This window comes from Alosa pseudoharengus, unplaced genomic scaffold, assembly GCF_046254945.1.
Source record: "Alosa pseudoharengus isolate Yale_2024_CS ecotype anadromous, Long Island Sound unplaced genomic scaffold, YU_APseudo_1.1 YU_APseudo_1.1_scf_12, whole genome shotgun sequence".
In the NCBI taxonomy this organism is placed as follows: Eukaryota; Metazoa; Chordata; class Actinopteri; order Clupeiformes; family Clupeidae; genus Alosa; species Alosa pseudoharengus.
This window is the reverse complement of record NW_027468587.1, coordinates 32,822,484-32,844,983: the sequence shown is the minus strand read 5'-3', so window position 1 is coordinate 32,844,983 and position 22,500 is coordinate 32,822,484. Positions and strand designations below refer to the sequence as shown.

Sequence of the window (22,500 nt, the reverse complement as noted above, 5' to 3'; positions counted from 1 at the left end):
TAATATAGCTGTTCTAGATGTCAGTATATATCAGTCGGTGTATAGTGGGGATATAGTGGGGAGCTGTGCGTTTTCCATATTACTATATTATCCCATGCATTATGGAGTTCCTCACAGTTCTACATGCATAGTCAAGCAAACTTGGGGCAGTTAATCCCCACAACTTTACTGGAGAGAGGAGAGGATTACTGAATGGAGCCATCCTCCAGCAGATCTATGCTGTCTGATGATTATGGAGGTGATGAGCTTCCGAGGCCAGCTAACACAGTGTTGAGCCGAAGTCAGCAACGCTGTGTGTGTTGTTAGTCTGTGGAAGTTGTGTTGTGTTGTGTTGTGTTGTGTTGCCTTGTGTTGTGCTGTGTTGTGCTCTGTTGTGTTTTGCTGTGATGTGTTGTATTGTGATGTGATGTGTTGTGTTGTGTTGTGTTGTGTTGTGTTTCGTTGCGTTGCGTTGCGTTGTGTTGCGTTGCGTTGTGTTGTGTTGTGTTGTGTTGTGTTGTGTTGTGTTGTGTTGTGTTGTGTTTTGTTGTGTTGTGCTATGCTGTGCTGTGAAGCAGCCTCCGCTGACAGCTGGCTTTTATTGCTCTCTAATGAGTTTGTTTTGAACGAACGAGTGCTGGCATTGATGTGATCTTTCTCTCTCTCTCTGTCTTCTTTTGTCATTCACGTTTTTTATTTTCTTTATTTCCGTCTTTCTTTCTCCCTCATTTTTTTTTCTCTGTCAACCTGTTTCTCCACTGCAGCTTTCTTGAGACCTTGAGACCCATGTGGCTATACGTGTGTGTGTGTGTGTGTGTGTGTGTGTGTGTGTGTGTGTGTGTGTGTGTGTGTCTGTCTTTCTGTCTGTCTGCATGTTAATCTCAGCAACTGAGTTAGTCCACAAAATTTGCGCCACACACATCCACACAAAGCCCAAGGGCATGCTGGGACATCTGCTGGAGGACCACCAGGCCCAGCTGTCATCATCTTTCCCTGAGGCCCGTGAGCCCTGCAGACATGCCAGTCATTCCGCTGCCACTTCTTGGCATCGCTGCCAGCTATCCCACACCACGGGCAGTGTGTGTGTGTGGGCAAATCATCCCTAAGAGCTCTCCCACACTGCCAGCAGAGTGTGTGTGTGGGCAGCTCATCCCTAGCAGCTCTCCCACACCACGGGCATTGTGTGCATGTGTGTTTGTGTGTGTGTGTGGGCAGATCATCCTGGACCCTGGGCTCTTAAGCAGCCAATCTCAATCTGCACAATAAGGACCTGTCAGGCTGTCCAGTTTATCCAGCTGCCTGCAGACAGCGCGCGCTCAGATGGACGTTTCAGTGGAACAACTGGTCGGCCCCAAAGCGTGCAGGGCTTGAGTCATTGAATTTAAAGAGTCTGTCTGTCTGTCTCTCTCTATCACACACACACACACCCACACACACTGTCTCTCTCTCTCTCTCTCTTTCTATCTCTTTCTCTTTCTCTCTCTCTCTCTCTCTCTCTCTCTCTCTCTCTCTCTCTCTCTCTGTGGCGTGACCAGAGGCATATCTAGGTCTCTCCCACTGAAACAGACCTGCTGCAACTCTGCAGTGGACATCCTGCCAAGTGTCCGGTTCTGATTCCTGTTGATGAGTCCGTCCCCCCCCCCCCCCACGCGCTAATGATTAATCTCAGCGATCCTTGTCAATCGGTGCACAGGGCCCCCGGTGCACCAGGACTGGACCGCGTCTCCCCGACTTCAAAGCCGGCGCTCTGACAGCACCGCACCGGCGGCTCACCGCGCGTCACTGACGACCTGTCAGGGTCCCTCACTGCGTCTCGTCCGGTCCGAATCCCCCAACCGACCCCCCCCCCCCCCCCCCCCACCCCACCCCCGGTCCTGTCCCCGACCCGTACCTGTCCCGCTCTGCTCCCGCATACACTTAACATCCAGCAGACAGCAGAGAAAACACACACACACACACATGCACACACACACCCACACACACAGCCCTGGGATAACTAATACCTTACTGTATCATTTTACTAGGACCCTGCAACAATAGGCATTCCATGCTCCGCGTTTCATGGTTAAAGAGGTCTGTTCCCAGAGTGCGGGGGGAAAGCCTGGTGCTATGAATAACTCCATTTGGTGACTCCATCCTGGGTTCTGTCATCAGTGTTGTACCCGCGCTCGTCCCTCACCACCCCCCCCCCCCCCAAGCTCTCTTGCTCTCCGACGGCCTGGGACTTACACATGGACCCCACATTCCTACTGGAACTTTCTCCCCGTTTGAAGTCCCCAGTCTTTTCATTTACTGCCAGTGGGACTTCTTTGTGACTGTTTTGTGAACAGCTGACAACACAGTTTTGAGTGGTGTGTATGCTTTTGTGTACGTGTGCGTGTGCGCGTGTGCGTGTGCGTGTGCGTGTGCGTGTGCGTGTGCGTGTGTGTGTGTGTGTGTGTGTGTGTGTGTGTGTGTGTGTGTGTGTGTGTGTGTGTGTGTGTGTGTGTGTGTGTGTGTGTGTGTGTGTGTGTGTGTGTGTGCGTGCGTGCGTGCGTGCGTGCGTGCGTGCGTGCGTGTGTGTGTGTGCGCGCGCGGCGCGCATGTGTGTGTGTGATGTGGGTTTGGTTTTGATGCCTGATTGTTTAAGAGTAGATTGCCACCCTTAGTTTGTCTCAGTGGAGTGGAGTGCTTTAACGCTAATAAGCCCCAGCCTGTTCTGCTTTCTACTCGCAAAAATGCGCTGCCTCATGCCTGGGCCTTAGAGCACAGGCCATCCCAAATGCCCCATCTGTGCCTAGGCCTTAGAGCACAGGCCATCCCAAATGCCCCATCTGTGCCTGGGCCTTAGAGCACAGGCCATCCCAAATGCCCCATCTGTGCCTGGGCCTTAGAGCACAGGCCATCCCAAATGCCCCATCTGTGCCTGATGGCAGGGGCCGACCATGTTGCCACATTCTATGCCGCATGGCAGAGGCCATCTGCACTGCCAAACTCTGTGGCAGAGGTTGGCCGAAATGCCAAAACCTATTCCCAATGGCAGAGGCTAATCGAAATGCAAAACTCTATGCCCAGTGGCAGTCTAATCGAAATGCAAAACTCTATGCCCAGTGGCAGTCTAATCGAAATGCAAAACTCTATGCCCAGTGGCAGAGGCTAATGAAAGTGCCAAACTGTCTTATGGCAGAAGCCGTCCGCACTGTGCCTGTGGTTGTGTGTAGTGGGAAGTGGAGCTTGGCCGGGAGAACTCACAGGCAGCCAACACGCTGCCACAGTGACACGCTTTCCCAAACATCTCAGCTATGGCCAACCTGAGGCCCGGGCAGCAGAGGAGAGGAGAAGGGGGAATGGAACGAGTGAGTGAGGGACTGTGAGAGAGAGAGAGAGAGAGAGAGAGAGAGAGAGCGCTGGGAAATACCCATATGTATGACATCCCTAGAAAAACAGTCTCATAGTTTAGAGCAGCACATTTTGTTCTCTGCACTTTAGCAGGGCATCAAAGGCAATGAGGCATTAGTGCTTTGTAGCCCCCACACAGGCACACTGTGGAGTTGGACGGGCACGGCTCCCTGCTCTCTGGCCTCCCAGCGTTAGGAGCGCTTGAATCAGTTCTCTCACGGCACAAGCAGTCGTGCACTAACTGGCTCGCCCAATGCTAGCGGAAATCTCACACACACACACACACACACACACGCACACACACACACACACACACACACACACACACACACACACACACACACACACACACACACACACACACACACCACACACACATATACACATACATACACCCAATGAACCTGGGCTGCCATCAGGAACGACCATCTGAAGAAGATCTCTCACGGCACTAGCAATGGTGCAGTTCATTGCCTCACCCAGCGCTGTGGAAAGGCCTCTGCCGTTCCCGGGCACACACACACACACACTCACACACACACACACACACACACACACACAGACACTCACACACACGCACACATACACCGTGCTCTTCCCAGGCCTGGCGCCCTGTCAGCAGTGGCCTTCAGTCAGATGAAGGCAGATGTAACATGACAGTGTGGAGATTATGGTCTTACCTCCTAGTAGTCCTCCACATATGGCCCTGGAGTGGAGAGCGCCGCAATCTCACGCAATCCCCAGCGCCACAGAGCGGCAGAGGTGCTGCTCAAGTGAGAACAAATTTCCCCTCCCATTACTCCGAAACTGCAGTGTGTGTGTGTGTGTTTCTGTGTATGTTTCTGTGTGTGTCTGTGTCTGTGTGATTCATCAGTCCATTCTTTCTGTGTGTTTCCCTTCATAGAGTTGTTGTTATTAGCAAGAGCATTTGTTTGCAGTCGACTATTTTCCCTTCTTTTGGCTTGTCTGTGGTTTATCATCAGTTTCATGTCTGAGCGAAGGAGTTAATCTGTGTTTGTGTGTTAGCTGGTGTGACGCATGCAGATTGGCCAAGTCTTGTCCCCCACTCAGAACCCCCACCCCCCACCCCCCTTTGCCGCAAAGCTCAGTGCCCAGGATTAATATGCCCCTTACCATAGACAAAAAAAACTTTCCATAGAACTTGCAGCCAGGCTCTGGACTCATATGTGTGTTGTCACGATTCGTGGCATTCCGCAGCTGAAAGCAAACCATATTACTTCCATCCCCGTTGCATTCCCCGAATTCTAACCGTGTGTGCCGTGTTTGTGTAGATTGAGAGCTCAAGCTCTTTAAGCCCCATCAACCTGTAATGGATTCTGGGGTCAGCTGCCTACCCCAGCCCCTGCCCTCGGGGGTCAAAGGTCACGCAAGCACGGGAGAGGGGGAGGGCGCAAGAGCACCAAACGAGTAAATTCTTCGCCTCTCGCTCGCCTCGACGACTACACAACTTACAAGATTTGTTCTAAAGAATCTTGAGCCTGCACTTCAGCTCGATCTTTAACTCTGTATTTGAACTTCAGCTCAACATCTGTCTGAGACGTCTGTGGCTTGTTAGATAACCAGGCCTCAGAGAACATTCTAGAGAGGCACCTGGAGGAGTTGGCAGCGCTTATCAAGGGCGCAGGTAGGAATGAGGAGGTCGGAGCTGACGCTGAGGTGCCTGTTAACCCTCTCCAAGAGACCTATCGCTTACAGGCCCCCGATAGTTGCTGCACGAGTCCTCTGTGTTTTTTCCGACACCCCCCAACACCCTTCCACTGTACAGTGCAATAATAAATATGCCCTCGCCATCTCGCCACTTGATCTCCTGCAATTCCTCAACACTCCTATGGTGAGTAAGTCAATTGCTTCAGTTTGTCTTTGCAATATCTTCACATTTTCGAGGGCCATGTCCGAGTTGCCCTGCCCCCTTCTCTGTTATGAAACCGTATCTTTTGAAACATTCCCGTTTCGTCTCCTAACCTCCCACCCCCCCCCCTCCTCCACCTCTCCTGAAAAGGTGCTCAGTGACCCCTCGTACGAAAATCAACTGTTAATTGACAGGCAGTCAAAACAGTTCACCTTACCCCCGACCCCCAGCGGCAGATCGCTCGGCCCCCGGACCCCCTCTCAGGGCACTGGAGTGGCGCATTCTCCAGTTCACCCCGGTAACCCGATCTGTTTGAGATCAGTAGCAGCTGAATCGCCTGCTCGTATCGGTTTGTCAAAATTGGCGTGAAACTCCAGATAAAATCGGCGAGCCTGAAATCGTGTTAGAGGGGAAACAAACGCAGCCTTTGAGGAGAGGCGCGGACCCCGCCGTGACCCCTCGGCTCTGGTTACGGGGCTCAGGTGAGGAGGGGGAGGCGTGTGGCGGGGTGTTGCCCACCCCCCACCTTCCTCTCTCCTCCCGGGCCGAGGGGGGAAATGGGGTCACCGGCTCGAGGGAGCAGTCAAACACAAAAACTCTGTCGGGCCAAAGCCACTCAGCAGCGGCGTGTTTGGTTTGATTGCCCGAGCCCTTGCTCATGCAGCGAAAGGCAAGCCGGAGCAGAGCAGCACAAAAAAAAACACCTTCCACCTGTGTAAGCAGAGCTCGCGCTTTTACAATAACAGGTGAATGAATGTAGCCGGGTGTGCGTTTCTCCGCCTCGCCAGGCTTGGGTTACCCTCCCGCCGGCCTCTCCCACTCTCCGAGCCGTCTGCCCACTTAAAAATGATGACTGAGATGTGACTTCCTCTTCCCCTCTGGCTGTTACGGTATCACCATGACTGACCCCGCGGCCACGGCCCTGTTCTCCACTTGTTTGCAGCGGAAGTGCAGAACAAGGTTACTCTGCCCCCCTCAGGAGACTGACCTACAGTACCAATCAAGGTGAGATGTGTGTTGATCTGTCCACGTGAAGGCCTGAATCAACTCCAGAGATCCTATTGGGCTCGTGTAAACCAGGGGGCCCATCGGTGTGTTATTAAGCACACCAAGGAGGGGCTATTATGGAGACTTGTTACAGGGTTATCCATCTTATCGTGCCTGTCAGTGTTAACTGATTGCTGGTCCTCATTTCAGGAACAGTAATTTTAGCACCTCTCCAGCCAGCACTTTATCACTTTAAACTCCCCCTGTCATCCATCAGTGTTGGGCGCGCGTCCAGGCCTGAATTAGAGGAGGATTGTTTCTTCTTCTCCTCTTCTTCTAATTCTGTTCCTCTAAACAAGGCGTTTGCCAAAAGAGCGCTTCGCTCTCATCTCCACCGTATCTCCCTCCCGGGGGTCCAAGCGGCCGAATCATAACAGTTTCTCGGCGCGAGAACGCAGGGCACTCTCGAGACCCATCCTTGCTCCGGTTCTAACCTTCAGTTCAACTTTAACACCCCCCCCCCACACACACACACACACACACACACACACACACACACACACACACACACACACACACACACACACACACACACACACACACACACACACACGGCCCCACATCCCAACACCATCTTGCGTTGCTGTTTCTCAGTCCTCGTAACTAAAGCAGAGCTGCGGAACTGCCGCGCGGGTGCGGGGAACAGGCATTCCATGACCTAATGGGGAGAGCGCGTTCCCGTTTGAAGTCACAGACATCTGCCGTTTTGGTGGGGAGTCACCAAAAACACAAAACCCAAAGCATTGTCAAGACTCCTTTATGTTGTTTGTCAAAAGTCAGCTCCATATCCTCCATCACCACCACCCCCACCCCCACCTTCACCCCCCCCACCCCTGTTGTTTCCCCAATTTCACAACGCTTTTGCCGACAAGTTAATAAGTCATTTGGGCTTGGTAACCCAAAGCTGAAGGTCCTCCTGCCTGCGTCGTAATGCATGCACGGTCGGCCCTTTGAAGCCCCGTCCCCAGTTGCTTGTCTGCTATTTTTCAGTGGGCTCTGGTGCGCCATGCGTGGGGAGGGCTAATGCCAGGACCCCTCTCTGCTGACATCCTCCCCTTCTTGTGTCTTCCAAACCCTTGAGTGTCAACATCTCTGCCAGAGCCCACCTCTCCGTGGGACCGCCGGCATGTGTAAACACTGCACACTGGATATTAGATTAGAAAATTACCCAGACACAAATTTGAAACCTAAATATGAATGGGCTTTGCTAATAGGAGCCAGTTGTTTTCTCTCTCTCTCTCTCTCTCCCTCTCTCACTCTCTCTTTCTCTCTCTCTCTCTTTCTCTCTCACCCTTTGTCTCCTTCCCCGCGGCTGCTCTGTCTCTCTCGCTGGAAAATGAGACCGTCCTTAACACCCGGGCCTGAGTCTGTGCAATTAAATCTGTCCCCCACCACCCCACCACACCTCCACCCTTTTTCTCCCTTGCACCTCTGGATTCATCTGGGTCTCGGCGGCATGGATGAGATAGCTTCATTGTCTCCCAAAAATGTGTGCAATGGCAGCAGACTAGGGTTTCGTTTGGACGGGGGCATGGAATCGTGTATATAAATGGGCCGTCGACGCTGCCAGAAAAAATCCCTCCCAACGCCCGCCATCTGGATTTGCTCTTGCGATACTGTATCTGAAGCTTTTCATATTTGATTTTATTACTTCTGCTTCTTTATAATGTGATATCTATGCCGTATAGAGTCTGGGATCGGCCAGATTGCATGTAAAAATTCAGTCACTGCCCCTCTGCAATGAAGATGGTCATTTCTGCGCCAAGTGTTTATGGGGACCCACAAAATCGGGAGAAATGGTTTGAATTATCTCTATATCATATTGAAATACCTCGAGCAGACCAAACTAATTTTCGGTCCCTATTTTTGTGTTTTTCGCAAAAGCTCGCAATGTTTTGGCTAATTTTTGCCCCGAGACGACATTTTAACACAGGCTTGTAATGCATGCTACAACTCCTGCGAGCCAGTTCACAAAGGCACGGGGATAGTAAACGGGCTTTGTTCAGAGGTCCGCCATGCACAACACACATCAGACATGCTGTGTAATTCGAATCAACTGATGCAGGGAACGTAAAAACTGCATCGGGGTACATGAGATTTGTTTTGTGGCTTGTAGTTTGGTCTGCATAGACTAACTTTATGATCCTTCCTGACTCACCACAATTAGAACCACAGGGGCCATTTGCCATCAGGAACAGGATGGGTAGAGGGGAAGGAGCGAGGTACCGAGCATGTCTCCAGACTTCCAGAGAGGATCATGGGAGATCCTGCCTCCCCTGGCTCTGCAGCGCTGCTCCGCCACGGCATGGGGCGGGGGGGGGGGGGGGGGGGGGTCTCCTCTGACATTGAGCAGACCCATCTTTTCTGCTTTTCCCAATTTTGTTTTAATTTTGCTGCTTGTTCTGTGCGGCAACAATGTTTGTAATCAACCCAAGGCCGCCCACAGGGCCAAGTGCTTTTGCAGCGGATGGGGTGTGTGTGTGTGGGGGGGGTGGGGGGGGTCCATGCTGCTGCCTGCTCTCCTGCTCTTTCCTCTTCTCTTCTCTTTCCCTCTCTTCCCTTCCTCTCTTCTCTCCCTTTCTCTCTTCTCTTTTCTCTCCTCTTTCCTCTCCTTTTTACCCCTCTTCCCTACCTTCCTGCTCTCCTCTTCCGTCTCATGTCCTCCTCTCCTCTCCTGTGTCCATGCTGCTGAGTCTGCCCTGGCTCTCCTCTCCTCTCCCTTTCTCCATGTCCTTCTCGTCTCTCCTCCGAAGTGACAAAGTGAGCCGATGGTTTAGTGCAGGAGTGTTAATTGTCTCCTGTCCCTTTCTGCCCTGGACCGCTGGGTGTCCCCTGGTGTTCACTTCCTCTCGTCCCCTCTCTCTCCTCTCTTCTTTCCTCTGTGTCTGCCTGCTCTTCTCTTCCTCCTATCTTCTTTTTTCTCATCTCATTCTCTGCTCTTCTCCTCTCCTCTCTGCCTCTCTCCTTTGCTCCTCTGTGTGTGTGTGTGTGCATGTGTGCGTGAGTGTGTGCGCGTGTGTTTGCGTGTGTGTGTGTGTGTGTGTGTGTGTGTGTGCGTGTGTGTGTGTGTGCGTGTGCGCGTGTGTGTGTGTGTGTGCGTGTGTGTGTGTGTGTGTGTGTGCGTGTGTGTGTGTGTGTGTGTGTGTGTGCACGCGCGCGCGTGTGTGTGGGTGCTCATGCGTGCGTGTGTGTGCTCATGCATGCGTGTGTGTTTGCGTATGTGTGTGTGCGTATGCGTATGTGTGGGGGGGGCTGATCTGGCCTGGTGTGCTGGTGCTCCCACAGAGAGCTCTGCTCTGCTCTGACTCAGGGCTCAGTCTCAGGGCTCAGGGCTCAGGGCTGTGTGCGCTGCCATCTCTTCCCCTCACTTTTACGGCTGCAGGTTTTATCATCCTGCCTTTGTTTCGCCACCGCCGCTCCTGCCAAACCGCACAACACATGAGCAAACAACGGGGCCCTCTTTTTTTGGGTTGTTGTGCTCGCTCGCTCAGTCTTTCTTCTCTTTCCCTTTTTCCTCTCCTTTCCCTTCTTCTCCTCTCTTCTTTCTCCATCTCTCCCCTCTATCCCTCTCTCCACTCGTTCTTTAATTTCTTTTTCTTTTCCTTAGTTCCTTCGTACTTTCTCGTCCATTGCTTTCTCGTTCTCTTTTTCTTCCACGCTTTCTTCTCATTCTCATCCCCCTCTCCCTCTTTTTATTCGCCTCCCTCTCTCTCTCATTCCTTCATGCAGTCTCTCCCCATGCCCTGACAGAAAGACAGAGCGGTTTGGATCCTGAGCGTCTGACGTGTTCTCAGAACGGAAGGCCATATTGAGGGAGAGAAAGACGAATAGAGAATGACAGAGAGGAAAGAGAGAGAAAGAGAGAGAGGAAGGGGGGGGGGCAACTGACCAAAGGCCTAGGGAATGTGGACATGCTCAAATTATTACTGTCATCGGATGTTTTGTATTCCCTGTCCAACTGTGGCATCAGCGAACAAAAGCAAAGCCTTGACACGTCAGGAAAATATTAGGATTTGGTTATTAGTCCCATTCCTGCACAGCGTGCCGGAACTACGCACACAAACAGCAGGAGACAGACGCAGGGCTGTCTTCTCAAGGCCTCCTCTCTCTTTCTCTCTCATTCTGTCACTCACCCATTGCTCTCTCCTTTCCTCTCACCCTCTTTCCTCTCACCCTCTCTTCCTCTCTTTCCCTCTCTCCTTGCCTCCATCTCATCCTAGGTCTCTCACCATCTCTCACTATCTAGCTTCATTCTTCTCTAATCTTGCTCTCTCTTTCACTCTATCTCTCTCCTTCTCTCTCTCTCTCTCTCCCTCTCTCTCTCTCCCTCCCTCTCTCCCTCGGTCTCTGACACATAGTGGGGTGGGGCTGGAGGGTGCGGGTTCAGAGAGTGTGTTCTGGGGTCCGTGTCTCTGTACTGTGTCCCAGCGCAGCTGGCGCCGGGCCGCGTGGTTCTGCTGACAGTCGCTGTGAACCGCGCTGCTCCCTGGCGCTGGCCCGGGTCGTGACCCGCCTCTCCCTGCCTTTGTTGTGGTTCAGCACGAGTACAGAGCAGGTTGCCTTTGTTACCAGAGCAGAGTTCAGCTTGCTAATACGAGCCCCCCCCCAAACCCTCCACTCCTCTTCATCACCCCCCCTTCTTCCTCCTCCTCCTCCTCCTCCTCCTTTGATGCCGGGGGCCACTCTAAAGCACTCAAAAGCAAAAATGACTTCATATCATAAATTCCAGCTCCACAGCTCCCCCACCACCCCCCACCCCACCCTACCCCGCCTCCGCCAGAACATTCGAAAATGAATTGCGGCTTTTAATGGCGTTCGCTTATTTTTTTGGGGGGGTTTTCTTCCTTCAGAGAGGGCTTGAGTTGGTTTGAGTCCTGCTGTGTTTGCAGTTCTGACATGTGGACTCTGCCCTTGCCATCGCATCTACATCCACATGTGCCACTTATGGGTAAAGCGTGCTGAGAGTGAGGGAGAGCGAGAGAGACAGTCCCCCCCCCCCCAACCACCCCCCCCCGTGCCAGTGTGCTCTGTGCCCACTGACGGGCTCACGCAGGCCAGGGTTGGTGGAGACGGTTGCCAGGGCAGTGTTTGGTCAGGCGGATTCCCGTAGCAGCCTCTGCTTGGCTCATCTCTGTCCTGTTTGCCCGGCGGGGGCTCTTCCCACATCTGAGGTCATCACTGCCCCCCCACTGACACTCTGCTCCTCCAGCCAGCTCCCTGTTTGTTCTGATCGCTTATACACACACACACACACACACATACTCACACACACACACACACACACACACACACACACACACACACACACACACTCACACACTCGTCATCTCTGCGTCTCTCTGCAGCTCTGCCTCACATGTTTTCTCTCAGTGTGTGTGTGTTGTTCTTCTGGTGGTGTTCTCTCTATCTCTCCATTGTGTGTGTGTTGTTCTTCTGGTGGTGTTCTCTCTATCTCTCCATTGTGTGTGTGTTGTTCTTCTGGTGGTGTTCTCTCTATCTCTCCATTGTGTGTGTGTTGTTCTTCTGGTGGTGTTCTCTCTATCTCTCCATTGTGTGTGTGTTGTTCTTCTGGTGGTGTTCTCTCTATCTCTCCATTGTGTGTGTGTTGTTCTTCTGGTGGTGTTCTCTCTATCTCTCCATTGTGTGTGTGTTGTTCTTCTGGTGGTGTTCTCTCTATCTCTCCATTGTGTGTGTGTTGTTCTTCTGGTGGTGTTCTCTCTATCTCCATTGTGTGTGTGTTGTTCTTCTGGTGGTGTTCTCTCTATCTCTCCATTGTGTGTGTGTTGTTCTTCTGGTGGTGTTCTCTCTATCTCTCCATTGTTTGTGTCTTTGTCCAGTGCTCTCTGCCTGGCGCTGATGTTTCCCTCCCTCCCTTTCTGTGTCCACCTCTTTTTTCTTCTCATTGGTCCAAACAAAGCCATCTCCCTCACTCAGCAGTAAACCTATATGTCGTTGTCACCTCTTCTGCCTCCCTCCTTCTCCTTCTCTTTCTCTCTCTCCTTCTCTCTCTATCTCTCCTCCTCTCCCTGTCTCCCTCTCTTCCTCTGTGCTGTTGTCTTTAGCGTGAGGCTAAATGAAATGACCCCTCTCCCACTGGAGATGATGTCACTTCAATAACTTCCTCTCCTGCGGCGACGTCCTCCTCTGCTAACAAAGTCACTGGCCCCGACACACACACACACACACACACACACACACACACACACACACACACACACACACACACACACACACACACACTGAGTGTCCCATTGTGGCCTAGCAGTCACCTCTCCAACGACGACAGCACTAAATGATACCCCACTGACGTCACCCTCACCACCTACAAAGCCTGTCAGTTTGTCAAGACATCACACGCACACACACACACACACACACACACACACGCACACACAGAGAGAGAGAGTGAGCAACACACTGTTGCTCCATACATATGGGACACAGAGACATGTCTCTCTCACTCATTCTCTCTTTCTTCCTCTCTCCCTCTCTCTCTCCCTCCATCTCTCTGAAACACTAAGTGCCTGGCGATGCTGTCGTTTGTATTTGTTTAGTGTTGCCCGGTGACTGCTCGCACTGTCCGGCGCAGCTGAGGGAGACAACGATAAGATGTTCCCCCCCCCCCCAGCCTTCAAACGGCAGCCAGCACGCAATGTGAGCGCGCTCAGAAAGGGGGGGCGGGGGCGTGTGATGCGTGGCGAGCGCGGTCGGCCTCAAATGGAGCGTGGCGCAGTAAAAACAGCAGGCGTGTCCGACCGCCCAGAGATGACTGCCTAGCTATGGGTGGCATGCGTGGCCATGAGCTAACGGCAGCATCAACTGGACGCCAGCCACAGTGTGAGGGAGCCGCAGGAAACACACACACACACACACACACACACACACACACACACACACACACACACACACACACACATACTCACTCACCCATTTACTCTCTCTCTCTCTCTCTCTCTCTCTCTTTCTCTCTGTCTGTTCCTCTTGCTCTGTCACTCTTTATTCCTCTTTCCTATTGTCTTTGCACATTTTCTCTCCACTTTGATCTGTGGTTTCTTGTCTGTACACAACTTTCCCTTCATGCTTCTCTCTCAATTGTGCTTTGTTGTTCTCCCTGTTTTTCACACAAACACACACTCACACGCACACACACACACACACACACACACACACACACACACACACACACACACACACGCACACACACACGCACACACACACACGCACACACACACAGAGAGAGACACTCACACACACACACAAACATGCACACACACACACACAAACATGCACACACACACACACACACACAGGCTGAACTGGGTTAAATGTCAGGCAGATGTGCCCAGATGTGCCTGACGCCCTGAATGTGGGTGGCACTTTCACACGTTCCTACTGGGCTGTGTTTTTTTCCAGCGGTCCCTCGTTGTCCTGCCACGCCACGCTGTGCTGTGAGCTCCACGCTCCACGCCGCGCGCCTCCTGCTCCTGCTCCTGCTCCTGCTCCTGCTCCTGCTCCAGTCTGCTCTGCACGTAGCTGCAGGGATGAGCTCATGATTGGCCACGGGGGTGGATGGGGAGCGGTGCGGCGCAGTGCGGACGAGGGAGCTGGAGGGGATGCTTCAGTGGCAGTGGGGGGTGCGGGGTCTGCTCTGGTCCGATCTGCTCTGGTCCAGAGTAATGGCTGGAAAATAGGATTTGTGCTGGTGTGTGTGGTGGGGGGTGTGGATTTATCACCGCCGGTCAGTGGATGAAGAATGGTCAGAATCTGTGCAGCACTCTAGTCTACCAGAAGCACCTTAACATTGAGGATGAGAGAGTGAGTGTGAGGGCATGCAGCCAATAAAATGTGTGTGCTTTTGCAAGTGTGTAAGTGGTTGTGCGCCTGTATGTATGTGTGTGTATGTGTGTCTGTGTCTGTGTTTGTGTTTGTGTGTGTGTGTGTGAGAGAGAGAGCAAAAGGAATTTGGTGTAACAATGAAAGTGTTTGTAAGCGTATGTGCGTGTGCGGATGCATATTTGTAAGAGGAATATGTGTGCGTGTGTCTGTGAGCACACATACAAGTATGTGGTTTTGACATGAATGTGTGCGAGAGACAGCCCTGAACATTTGGCTGTGTATTTGTGTTGGCCACTTCATCCCTGTGTGTGTGTGTGTGTGTGTGTGTGTGTGTGTGTGAGAAAGAGAGAGAGAGAGAGTGTGTGTGTGTGTGTGTGTGTGTGTGTGTGTGTCTGTATTGGCCACTTAATCCTTCCGTGTGCGTCTGTGTGTTGGCCACCTTATCCCTCTGTTTGAGAGTGTGTGTGTGTGTGTGTGTGTGTGAGTGAGAATGTATGTGCGTGTGCCGGCTGAAGGCAAAGTGTGAGTCTCCATTCAGCATGTCCTCACGCAAGTGCCTGTGGATGTCATGCCCACTGCGCATTATAATTCAGGAGGGGATTATTTTACGACTTCATTTGAACCACGCAGGCCGTTATTCATGCCTGGCTCTGTTGGACCGGCCCTTTCATGCCCCCGGCTTCCACCAAGCCGCCGGGCCTTGAAATATTGAGCACGGAGCGCAATCTGCCTTTAAATTGCGCTAATTCGTTTCCAGCAGCTTTTATCCCCAAAAGTGGCTTTTTCTTCGTCTCTCTCTCTCTCGTGTTCATTTCAAAGCATCCCGTGCTTAAGTGGCGATTCATCAGTTTGATGGAGGACTTCTTTGTCTCGTATAAATTGCCCAGAGAGCGAGCGAGAGAGAGAGAGAGAGAGAGAGAGAGAGAGAGAGAGAGAGAGGGGGGAAGGAGCGCCGAACTCTTTGTATTACTCTGTAATTGCGTCTGCATCCGTAGCACTTAAGCTCCAGGGGAAGGGTGGAGTGGGGAGGGGAGGGTGTAGGGTTCTGAGAGGAGTGGAGTGGAGTGGAGTGGAGTGGAGTAGAGAGGAGAGGAGGGGAGAGGAGAGGAGTGGAGAGGAGTGGAGAGGAGTGGAGTAGAGAGGAGAGAGGACAGGAGAGGAGTGGAGAGGAGAGGAGAGGGGAGGAGTGGAGTGGAGAGAGGAGAGGAGGGGGGGGGGTTAGAGCTGGCGGTTTCTCCCCCAGCACAGGGCTACTCTCCCCCGGCAGCTGCGCTGCTTATTTGTCCCCTTTTTCCACCGCTGGAGCTGGATTTGGGAGGGGGGTGGTGGAGGTGGGTGGATGTTTGCCTCCACCAGATACCTTTTTTGGATTGCCCCCCACCCCCATCTCCAAATACACACACGGAGACACATGCACACACACACACACACACACACACACACACACACACACACACACACACACACCACAGTGGATGTTGTGGCCTAACGCGAGACACATGGAGGCGCATGCAGGAGTGCTCTGCAGACCCGCTTCCTCCCGGGCCACTCGGAAAATCTTAGCTTGCTAAGTCCTCGTCCGCAGACAAAAAAAAGAGAACGCCAGGGTCCCCAGAATAAAAAGCCGCACATCCCAAACCCATTATGTTGGAAAGGAGAGGGCTTCTGGCAGAACCTCTGCGTTTGCTGTTCTTTCGTTCTTTTTTTTTTTCTTTTTCTCATTCTCTCTCTCGATCCACCTCCTTTTTTTCCAGCCTCCTCACCACTTCGACAGGCCTCTTGTTTTTAGCCTTTGATGACACTGTTTAGAGTAGGAAATATCTAATAAGTGAAGCATTCTGTTTTATCCACTGCCAGAGTGCCGAGTCCGTGCCCGGAGGTCTGAAACAGTATCTGTGCCACTGCACACTCACACTCAACACACACACACGCGCACACACTGAGTACACAAACACACATAGGCACACATTCACTCACTCAGCATGCAGTCTCATACAAACACACGCACACACACACACACACACATACACACAGCATGCCCACACACACACATTCACTCATTCAGCAAGCATAATCTCTCTCTCTCTCACTTACTGTCTCTCTCTCTCTCTCTCTCTCACTCACTCACTCACTCACTCACTCACTCTCTCACTCACTCACTCACTCACTCACTCACTCACTCACTCACTCACTCACTCACTCACTCACTCACTCACTCACTCACTCACTCACTCACTCACTCACTCACTCACTCACTCACTCACTCACTCACTCACTCACTCACTCACTCACTCACTCACTCACTCACTCACACACACACACACACACACACATAAACATACACACACATACAAACATATACATGAGTACATTGGGAGTAGAACGGATCAGTTGGAGGCAGAGGGGAGTCTGGGTGTGTTGAGCATATAGCAGCAGCAGCAGCAGCAGTAGTAGTATGCAGTAGTGTCCCCATGCTGAACAGAGGAGCTAAGCCACAGCACATGCTGGAGAGATGTGAAGAGATGAGTGGAGTGTGGACGCATCCGTGGCAGGACGGGGAAATCAAATGTGCTGCTGCACAGCTCCGTCTCAGCCAGACAGGAGCTCAGTCACACGGAGGCAAACGGAGCATTTCTCACTCATGTGTTTGGACTTTCAACCCCAGGCCTAAATCCATTACTACCACTCACAGCCTCCCGCTCCTGAGGACCAGTGGTAACGCTTCTGTAAAGGGTGGACAGCAGTGGTCAGTCCAAAGAGTCAGGGGGCTGCACAAAAGATGCCTGAAAAGGACGTCTTGTTGTTCACTGTTACAGAAAATTGATTAATGAGCACCTCTGAGGAAGCATGTTTGTGAGTTTAATAAGTGGGCAATTTCTAAATTAAAGATGTGCTTGACATTCAGTATTGCCACTACCCCCCCCCCCCACCCCCTTCCCACACACACACACACACACACACACACACACACACACACACGCAAACACCTGCTAATACTCTGAGTTGGCATGCCATGTTGCAATGAGGAAACGCTCGACACTAAAAACACTTGGCGTAACGGGCGTGGAATCACTCAGCGGATGTCATCACAAAGCCGGCGCCCATGTTAACAAAGGCATTACGTGGCTTTAGCGTCGTGGCGGAAAGCGCTTATTTTATATTCGCTCTCCGTGGCAGAGTCCGAGGTTACGTAGGCCATTAAACCCCAGCACTCTCGTAGGTTTAACGTATGAACTCTTACACCCATGACGTTTGGACTCACGAGCCGACTATCTGCGCCTTACAGCAGACGCGGTGCACCTTATGTTGGACTGAGGGGACACATACAGCTCCCTTTGTTCCTGTCCTGGGTGCAGAGCCGGCTTTAAGAGGGGACTCTTAAATTATGCGTAATATCAGTCATATCACCACAGAGACCTCTGGCTTGTGTGTCAGAAGTCGTGCTCTTTGCTGTGTTTGGCACAGGCAGGATCTGGAACAGAGGTTGCCCTCATGGACACTGCATTGAAGTTCAGCTTTATTGTCTCAGAGGATGGTGACTGGATTTTCAGCCAACTTGACAGCACAGAAATAGCAGTTATAGCCTGTACTTTCCAGCTGTTGCTGCCTGTTGTGACATTTCACATATCCCTGTATATTATATCGCTAATATGTAGCATACTATACTGTACGCATGACTCTCATGATGTAGAGTCTTAGTCCAGTAAATATAGTAATCTAATGACATTCATGTGTGAATAACATTTCTTAATTGCTGTGTGTGTGTGTGTGTTCGTTACAGGTGCGTGGTCAGGAGCAGCACAACACGATGTCCTTCGCTCCCGGCCCGGCAGAGAGTGTGTCTCGGTCCAGTGCTGGAGGCGGCGGAGGTGGAGGCGGCGGTGCCCAGGACAGCGGCTTCGGCAGCGACAGCGCCCGCCTGCGCATCGTCCAGATCGAGCAGCAGAGCGGCGCCAGCCACCACCGCCTGGCCCGGCCCTCACACCAGCCCACCATCACCAAGAACCTCAGCTTCATCCCCTTTGACATCTTCCTGACCGCCGGCCGTGTGGTGCTCATGACCTACGCCTCGGCCCGCGTGCCCAAGCCCGCGTCCACTGCCGCCTCCGACAGCACCAGCCCCACCGCCACCGCCAACCGCCCTGGCAAGAGTGCCCTGAACATGCCCGATGGCGACCACACTCCTGACCCGTCCTCCCCCCCTCCGCCCCCTGCGGCCGCCGCCGCTGCTGCCATGACCTCTGACCTCTCCGCACTGACGGCGGACGACCTCCTGAACAGCAACGTCCCCCAGGCGTCGGTGACGGGACGCTCCTCGTCGGCGGGCGGGCTGCTGTCCCTGGAGAGCCTGGGGACGCCCAGTCGCTCGTCGGCGCGGCAGGCCCTGGGGGTGACGGTGGTGCGGCAGCCCGGGCGCAGGGGCGCTGGCGACGGCCTGCTGGAGCCGCTGCTCTACCTGCAGGTGTTCCAGCCCTCCGCCCTGCTCTCCTGCCACCACCGCAAGCAGAGGCTGGAGCTCTCCGTCTTCGACGTCACCCTCAAGGGCGTGGCGCCCAGCTACAAGTGCACAGGTGAGATGAAGCTACAAGTGCACAGGTGAGAGGGAGAAGAAGCTACAAGTGCACAGGTGAGAGAGAGAAGAAGTTACAAGTGCACAGGTGAGAGAGAGAAGAAGTTACAAGTGCACAGGTGAGATGAAGCTACAAGTGCACAGGTGAGATGAAGCTACAAGTGCACAGGTGAGAGAGATAAAGAGAGAGACAGAGAGTGAGTGAGGAGGGGCTGACTGATGGAGTCATGTAAATGCATCAGAAGCGTGAGATGTTCTATTTTAGCCACAACCACATCGCGATGGAGCATACAGTGTGTAAAAATTTAATTTGAGGCTTTCTGCTATATGAGAGCCATCATTGTCATTATCATTGGAAATATGTTCAGATATGCGTCACATTATTATAATGGCATTGTATAACAACCCTCATAGTAATATAACATAGGTATATTTTAAATTTTTCAAATGTATTTATTTGTTGCTTTTATTTTTCCTTCCAACTTGCTGAGGCCCCCCTGGCACCCCCTCGCAGCCCCCACTATGAAAACCACTGGCCTAGATCATTGATTGGAACATTTACTTTTAAAAAACGGCCTGATGGTGTTGATAAAAATAAAGTGTTGATTAAAATAAAGTCCTCTGCAATGTCTGCAGCAAGGAATTTGCATACTCTAAAGTCGCACATCAATGGAAAGAAATAGTGTCGACATTGAGGGGAGTGTTCATTTATTTTCATTGTGTCCCCTAGGTTATATCTGTGGCCTGAAATGCCTTGTATGTGAAAAAAACTTCTTCCCGAAGCACATTTGAATTTATTTCCTCAGCATATTAGCTCATATCATAGATTATTATGGCCATTATTTGAACAGTGAAAATAATAATAAAAGAGTTTTTGAACTTGTCACTAATGTCACTAATGCTGATTGTTCAAAGATTCATTAGAATTTACATATTTAAAATACTTTCTCAGCAAAAATTATATATGCGATTAATTTAGATTAATTAATCACAGAGTATGTAATTAATTCGATTTTTTTTTTTAATCGATTGACAGCCCTAGTTCACAGTGTGTTTTGGAATGATAACTGCGAGGCTAGTTTCTTCTATCTCTTCAAGAACCATTGTGGCAGTAAGAAACCGACTTAGAACTTCTCTTAGTCTACATGCGTTTCACTTCATTCACATCCTTATGTTACGCTGAAGACCTATGGGCATTGACCTGAGCAGATTTAATGGGCCGCATTCCACATTTTCCATTACTGAGAAGTCATTACAGACTAGCAACACACACTGGCAGAGTTTCACTCATTTAAAAGAATTTAAAAGACTTCCTTAGACACAGCTTGTACAGCTGTCTGATGTAAGTTGTCTGCACAGTGTCTATTCATCTCATCTGTCCTTCTCTCTCTCTCTCATTCTCTCTCTCTCTCTCTCTCTCTCTCTCCAGACCAAGGGAAGAGTCTTCCGGAGGCCCTGGACTACAGTGTGTTCTGGCTGCAGACGGTAGCAGGGGAAGCAGACAGCCGCACAGGGATCCCCCCTCCTCTGCTCACCCTACAGATCAAAGACTTTCTCAATGGCCCAGGTACTGTATATGAAGACACACTCATCACTCACACACACACACACACAGTCTATGTCCTCTATCATTCCCTCATTGTTCTCTGTCTCCGTCCCTTTCACCCCACTCACACACACACACACACACACACACACACACACACACCCTCTGTCTCTCCACTCCCTGCCCTCACATAATCCTCCTCTCAGTGATGCGGCAGCCCCTGTGGACTGTGTGTGAGTACAGTAATCTTTGTGTGGTAGGTGTCAGAGGAAGTGAGTGTTTTCTGGTGGGCGAGTACAACCATCCCTGTGTTGTGTGTGTGTGTGTGTGTGTGTGTGTGTGTGTGTGTGTGTGTGTGTGTGTGTGTGTGTGTGTGTGTGTGTGTGTGTGTGTGTGTGTGTGTGTGTGTGTATGAGTACAGTAACCTTTCTGTGACTACTGTCAGAGGAAGTGTGTGTTTTGGTGAGTGAGTGTGACTCTCCCTGAGTGAGTGTGTGTGAGAGAGAGTATGTGTGTGTGTGTGTGAGAGAGAGTACAGTAGCCTTTGTGTGACTGCTGTCAGAGGAAGTGTGTGTTCTGGTGAGTGAGTGTGACCGTCCCTGAGAGGGACGCCAGAGTGCAGCAAGCGTCTGTGTGCGGCAGGAAGCGGAGAGCCTCTCCACTTAACCTCCCCTCCCCAGAGCTACCTTACCCACAATCCCCTTCACCCGTCAATGGGCCTTTCTTCCGCCCCCAAAACCCACCCGACCTCCCAGCCCGTGGGTCAACCTACTCGGCCCTGCCCTACCCTGACCAGGCCCGGCCCACTGCGGAGGCACCGTTCTCTCTATCCCTCACTCTCTATCTCTCCTTCCCTCTCCTCATTCTTCTCCCTTTTTTCCCGGGCTTTGTATCTCTCTCTCTCTCTCTCTCTCTCTCTCTCTCTCTCTCTCTCTCTCTCTCTCTCTCTCTCTCTCTCTCTCTTTCTCCAAGTCTTTTTTCTCTCTGTGTGTCTTTCTCTCTCACTGAGAGGGACACTGAACTCCCAGGAATAGTTCTGGATGAGCAGGAGAAAGACTGTGTGTGTTTCAAAGCTGCGTTTTAGTAGTGACAATGATTGGCTCGCCATGCTATCCCTTTAGCCACGGCCTTTTATAAGGTTAGCGTGTGTGCGCGTGGGTGTTTGTTTGAGATCTCAGTGCCAGACGTGTCTACGAGGATTTAATGGGTATACCTGCGATGCAGATGGGAAATCTGGCTGTGTGTGTGTGTCTGTGTGTGCGTGTGTGTTTGGCTATGGGCAGTGGGACGGATGCTCAAGCCCACATCCGTTCCACAGGTCAACAGGAGGCTGGGGACAGGCCTGATGTCTCTGTCCATATGGGCTCACACAATGCTGCACTCTGTAGCAGCTTCCACACACAGGCACGCACATGTTAGTCATGGGTCTATTATCACACACACACACACACACACACACTCACACATTACTCAGCTCAGTGCACAGTGCCCAAATAGATTATTATAAAATTACATGATCACACACTTAGCGCGCTCATTCATTAAAAACACAGCACACACATATTGTGACACTCACTCGGGTGTGGCTACACACTAGTACACTCACAAACAAGTCCCACGCTTCGCTCGTTCACTCAGTAGGATTTTGCAGACAAGATATGATCACATATGGATACACACAGATACACTAACTCATTACTGTTTCTCTCTCACACACACACACACACACACACTCACACACAAGGACAGACTCACACACACACACACACACACACACACACACACACACACACACACACACACACACACACACACACACACACAAGGACAGACTCTCACACATGCTCTAACTCACGCACGCCCCACAGCCCTGCTCGTACAGTGTGTGTGTACATTTGGATGTGCCCAATGGCGGATGTACACACTGTAATTTCCTCCTCTCACTGTAAGGTCACGCAGGGCTCGCTCTGCTGTATGTGTGCATAAACACTTGAGTTAGAGAGAGAGGGAGAGAGAGAGAGAGCAGGAGAGGAAGAGAGGGATGGGAGGCATAGACTAATAAAGCTCTCCACATCTCTCCCTGTCACAACCCACTGCATGTTTGCTGTCTAATGACGCATATTACAACATAATAGGACAATTACATATGCAACATATGTATCACTACAGATGCATAATGTGTGCTTTTTATAGGTACTGTTAGTAATGGTGATATTTTTGCCCTTTGGAACAACGCTGCAGAGCATCAACCAGACTTACTGTCTCACACACACA

The 22,500-nt window shown here is 51.5% G+C and overlaps 1 protein-coding gene across 1 annotated transcript in view; it reads left to right on the top strand.

Moving 5' to 3' along the window:
* Positions 1 to 22,500, top strand: part of vps13b (vacuolar protein sorting 13 homolog B) — a 330,552-nt gene that overhangs the window by 235,983 nt on the left and 72,069 nt on the right. Inside the window, exons 36-37 of the mRNA XM_076281294.1 lie at positions 17,892 to 18,681; positions 20,110 to 20,340. Coding sequence (XP_076137409.1) covers positions 17,892 to 18,681; positions 20,110 to 20,340 — 1,021 coding nt within the window. The remainder of the gene's footprint in view (positions 1 to 17,891; positions 18,682 to 20,109; positions 20,341 to 22,500) is intronic.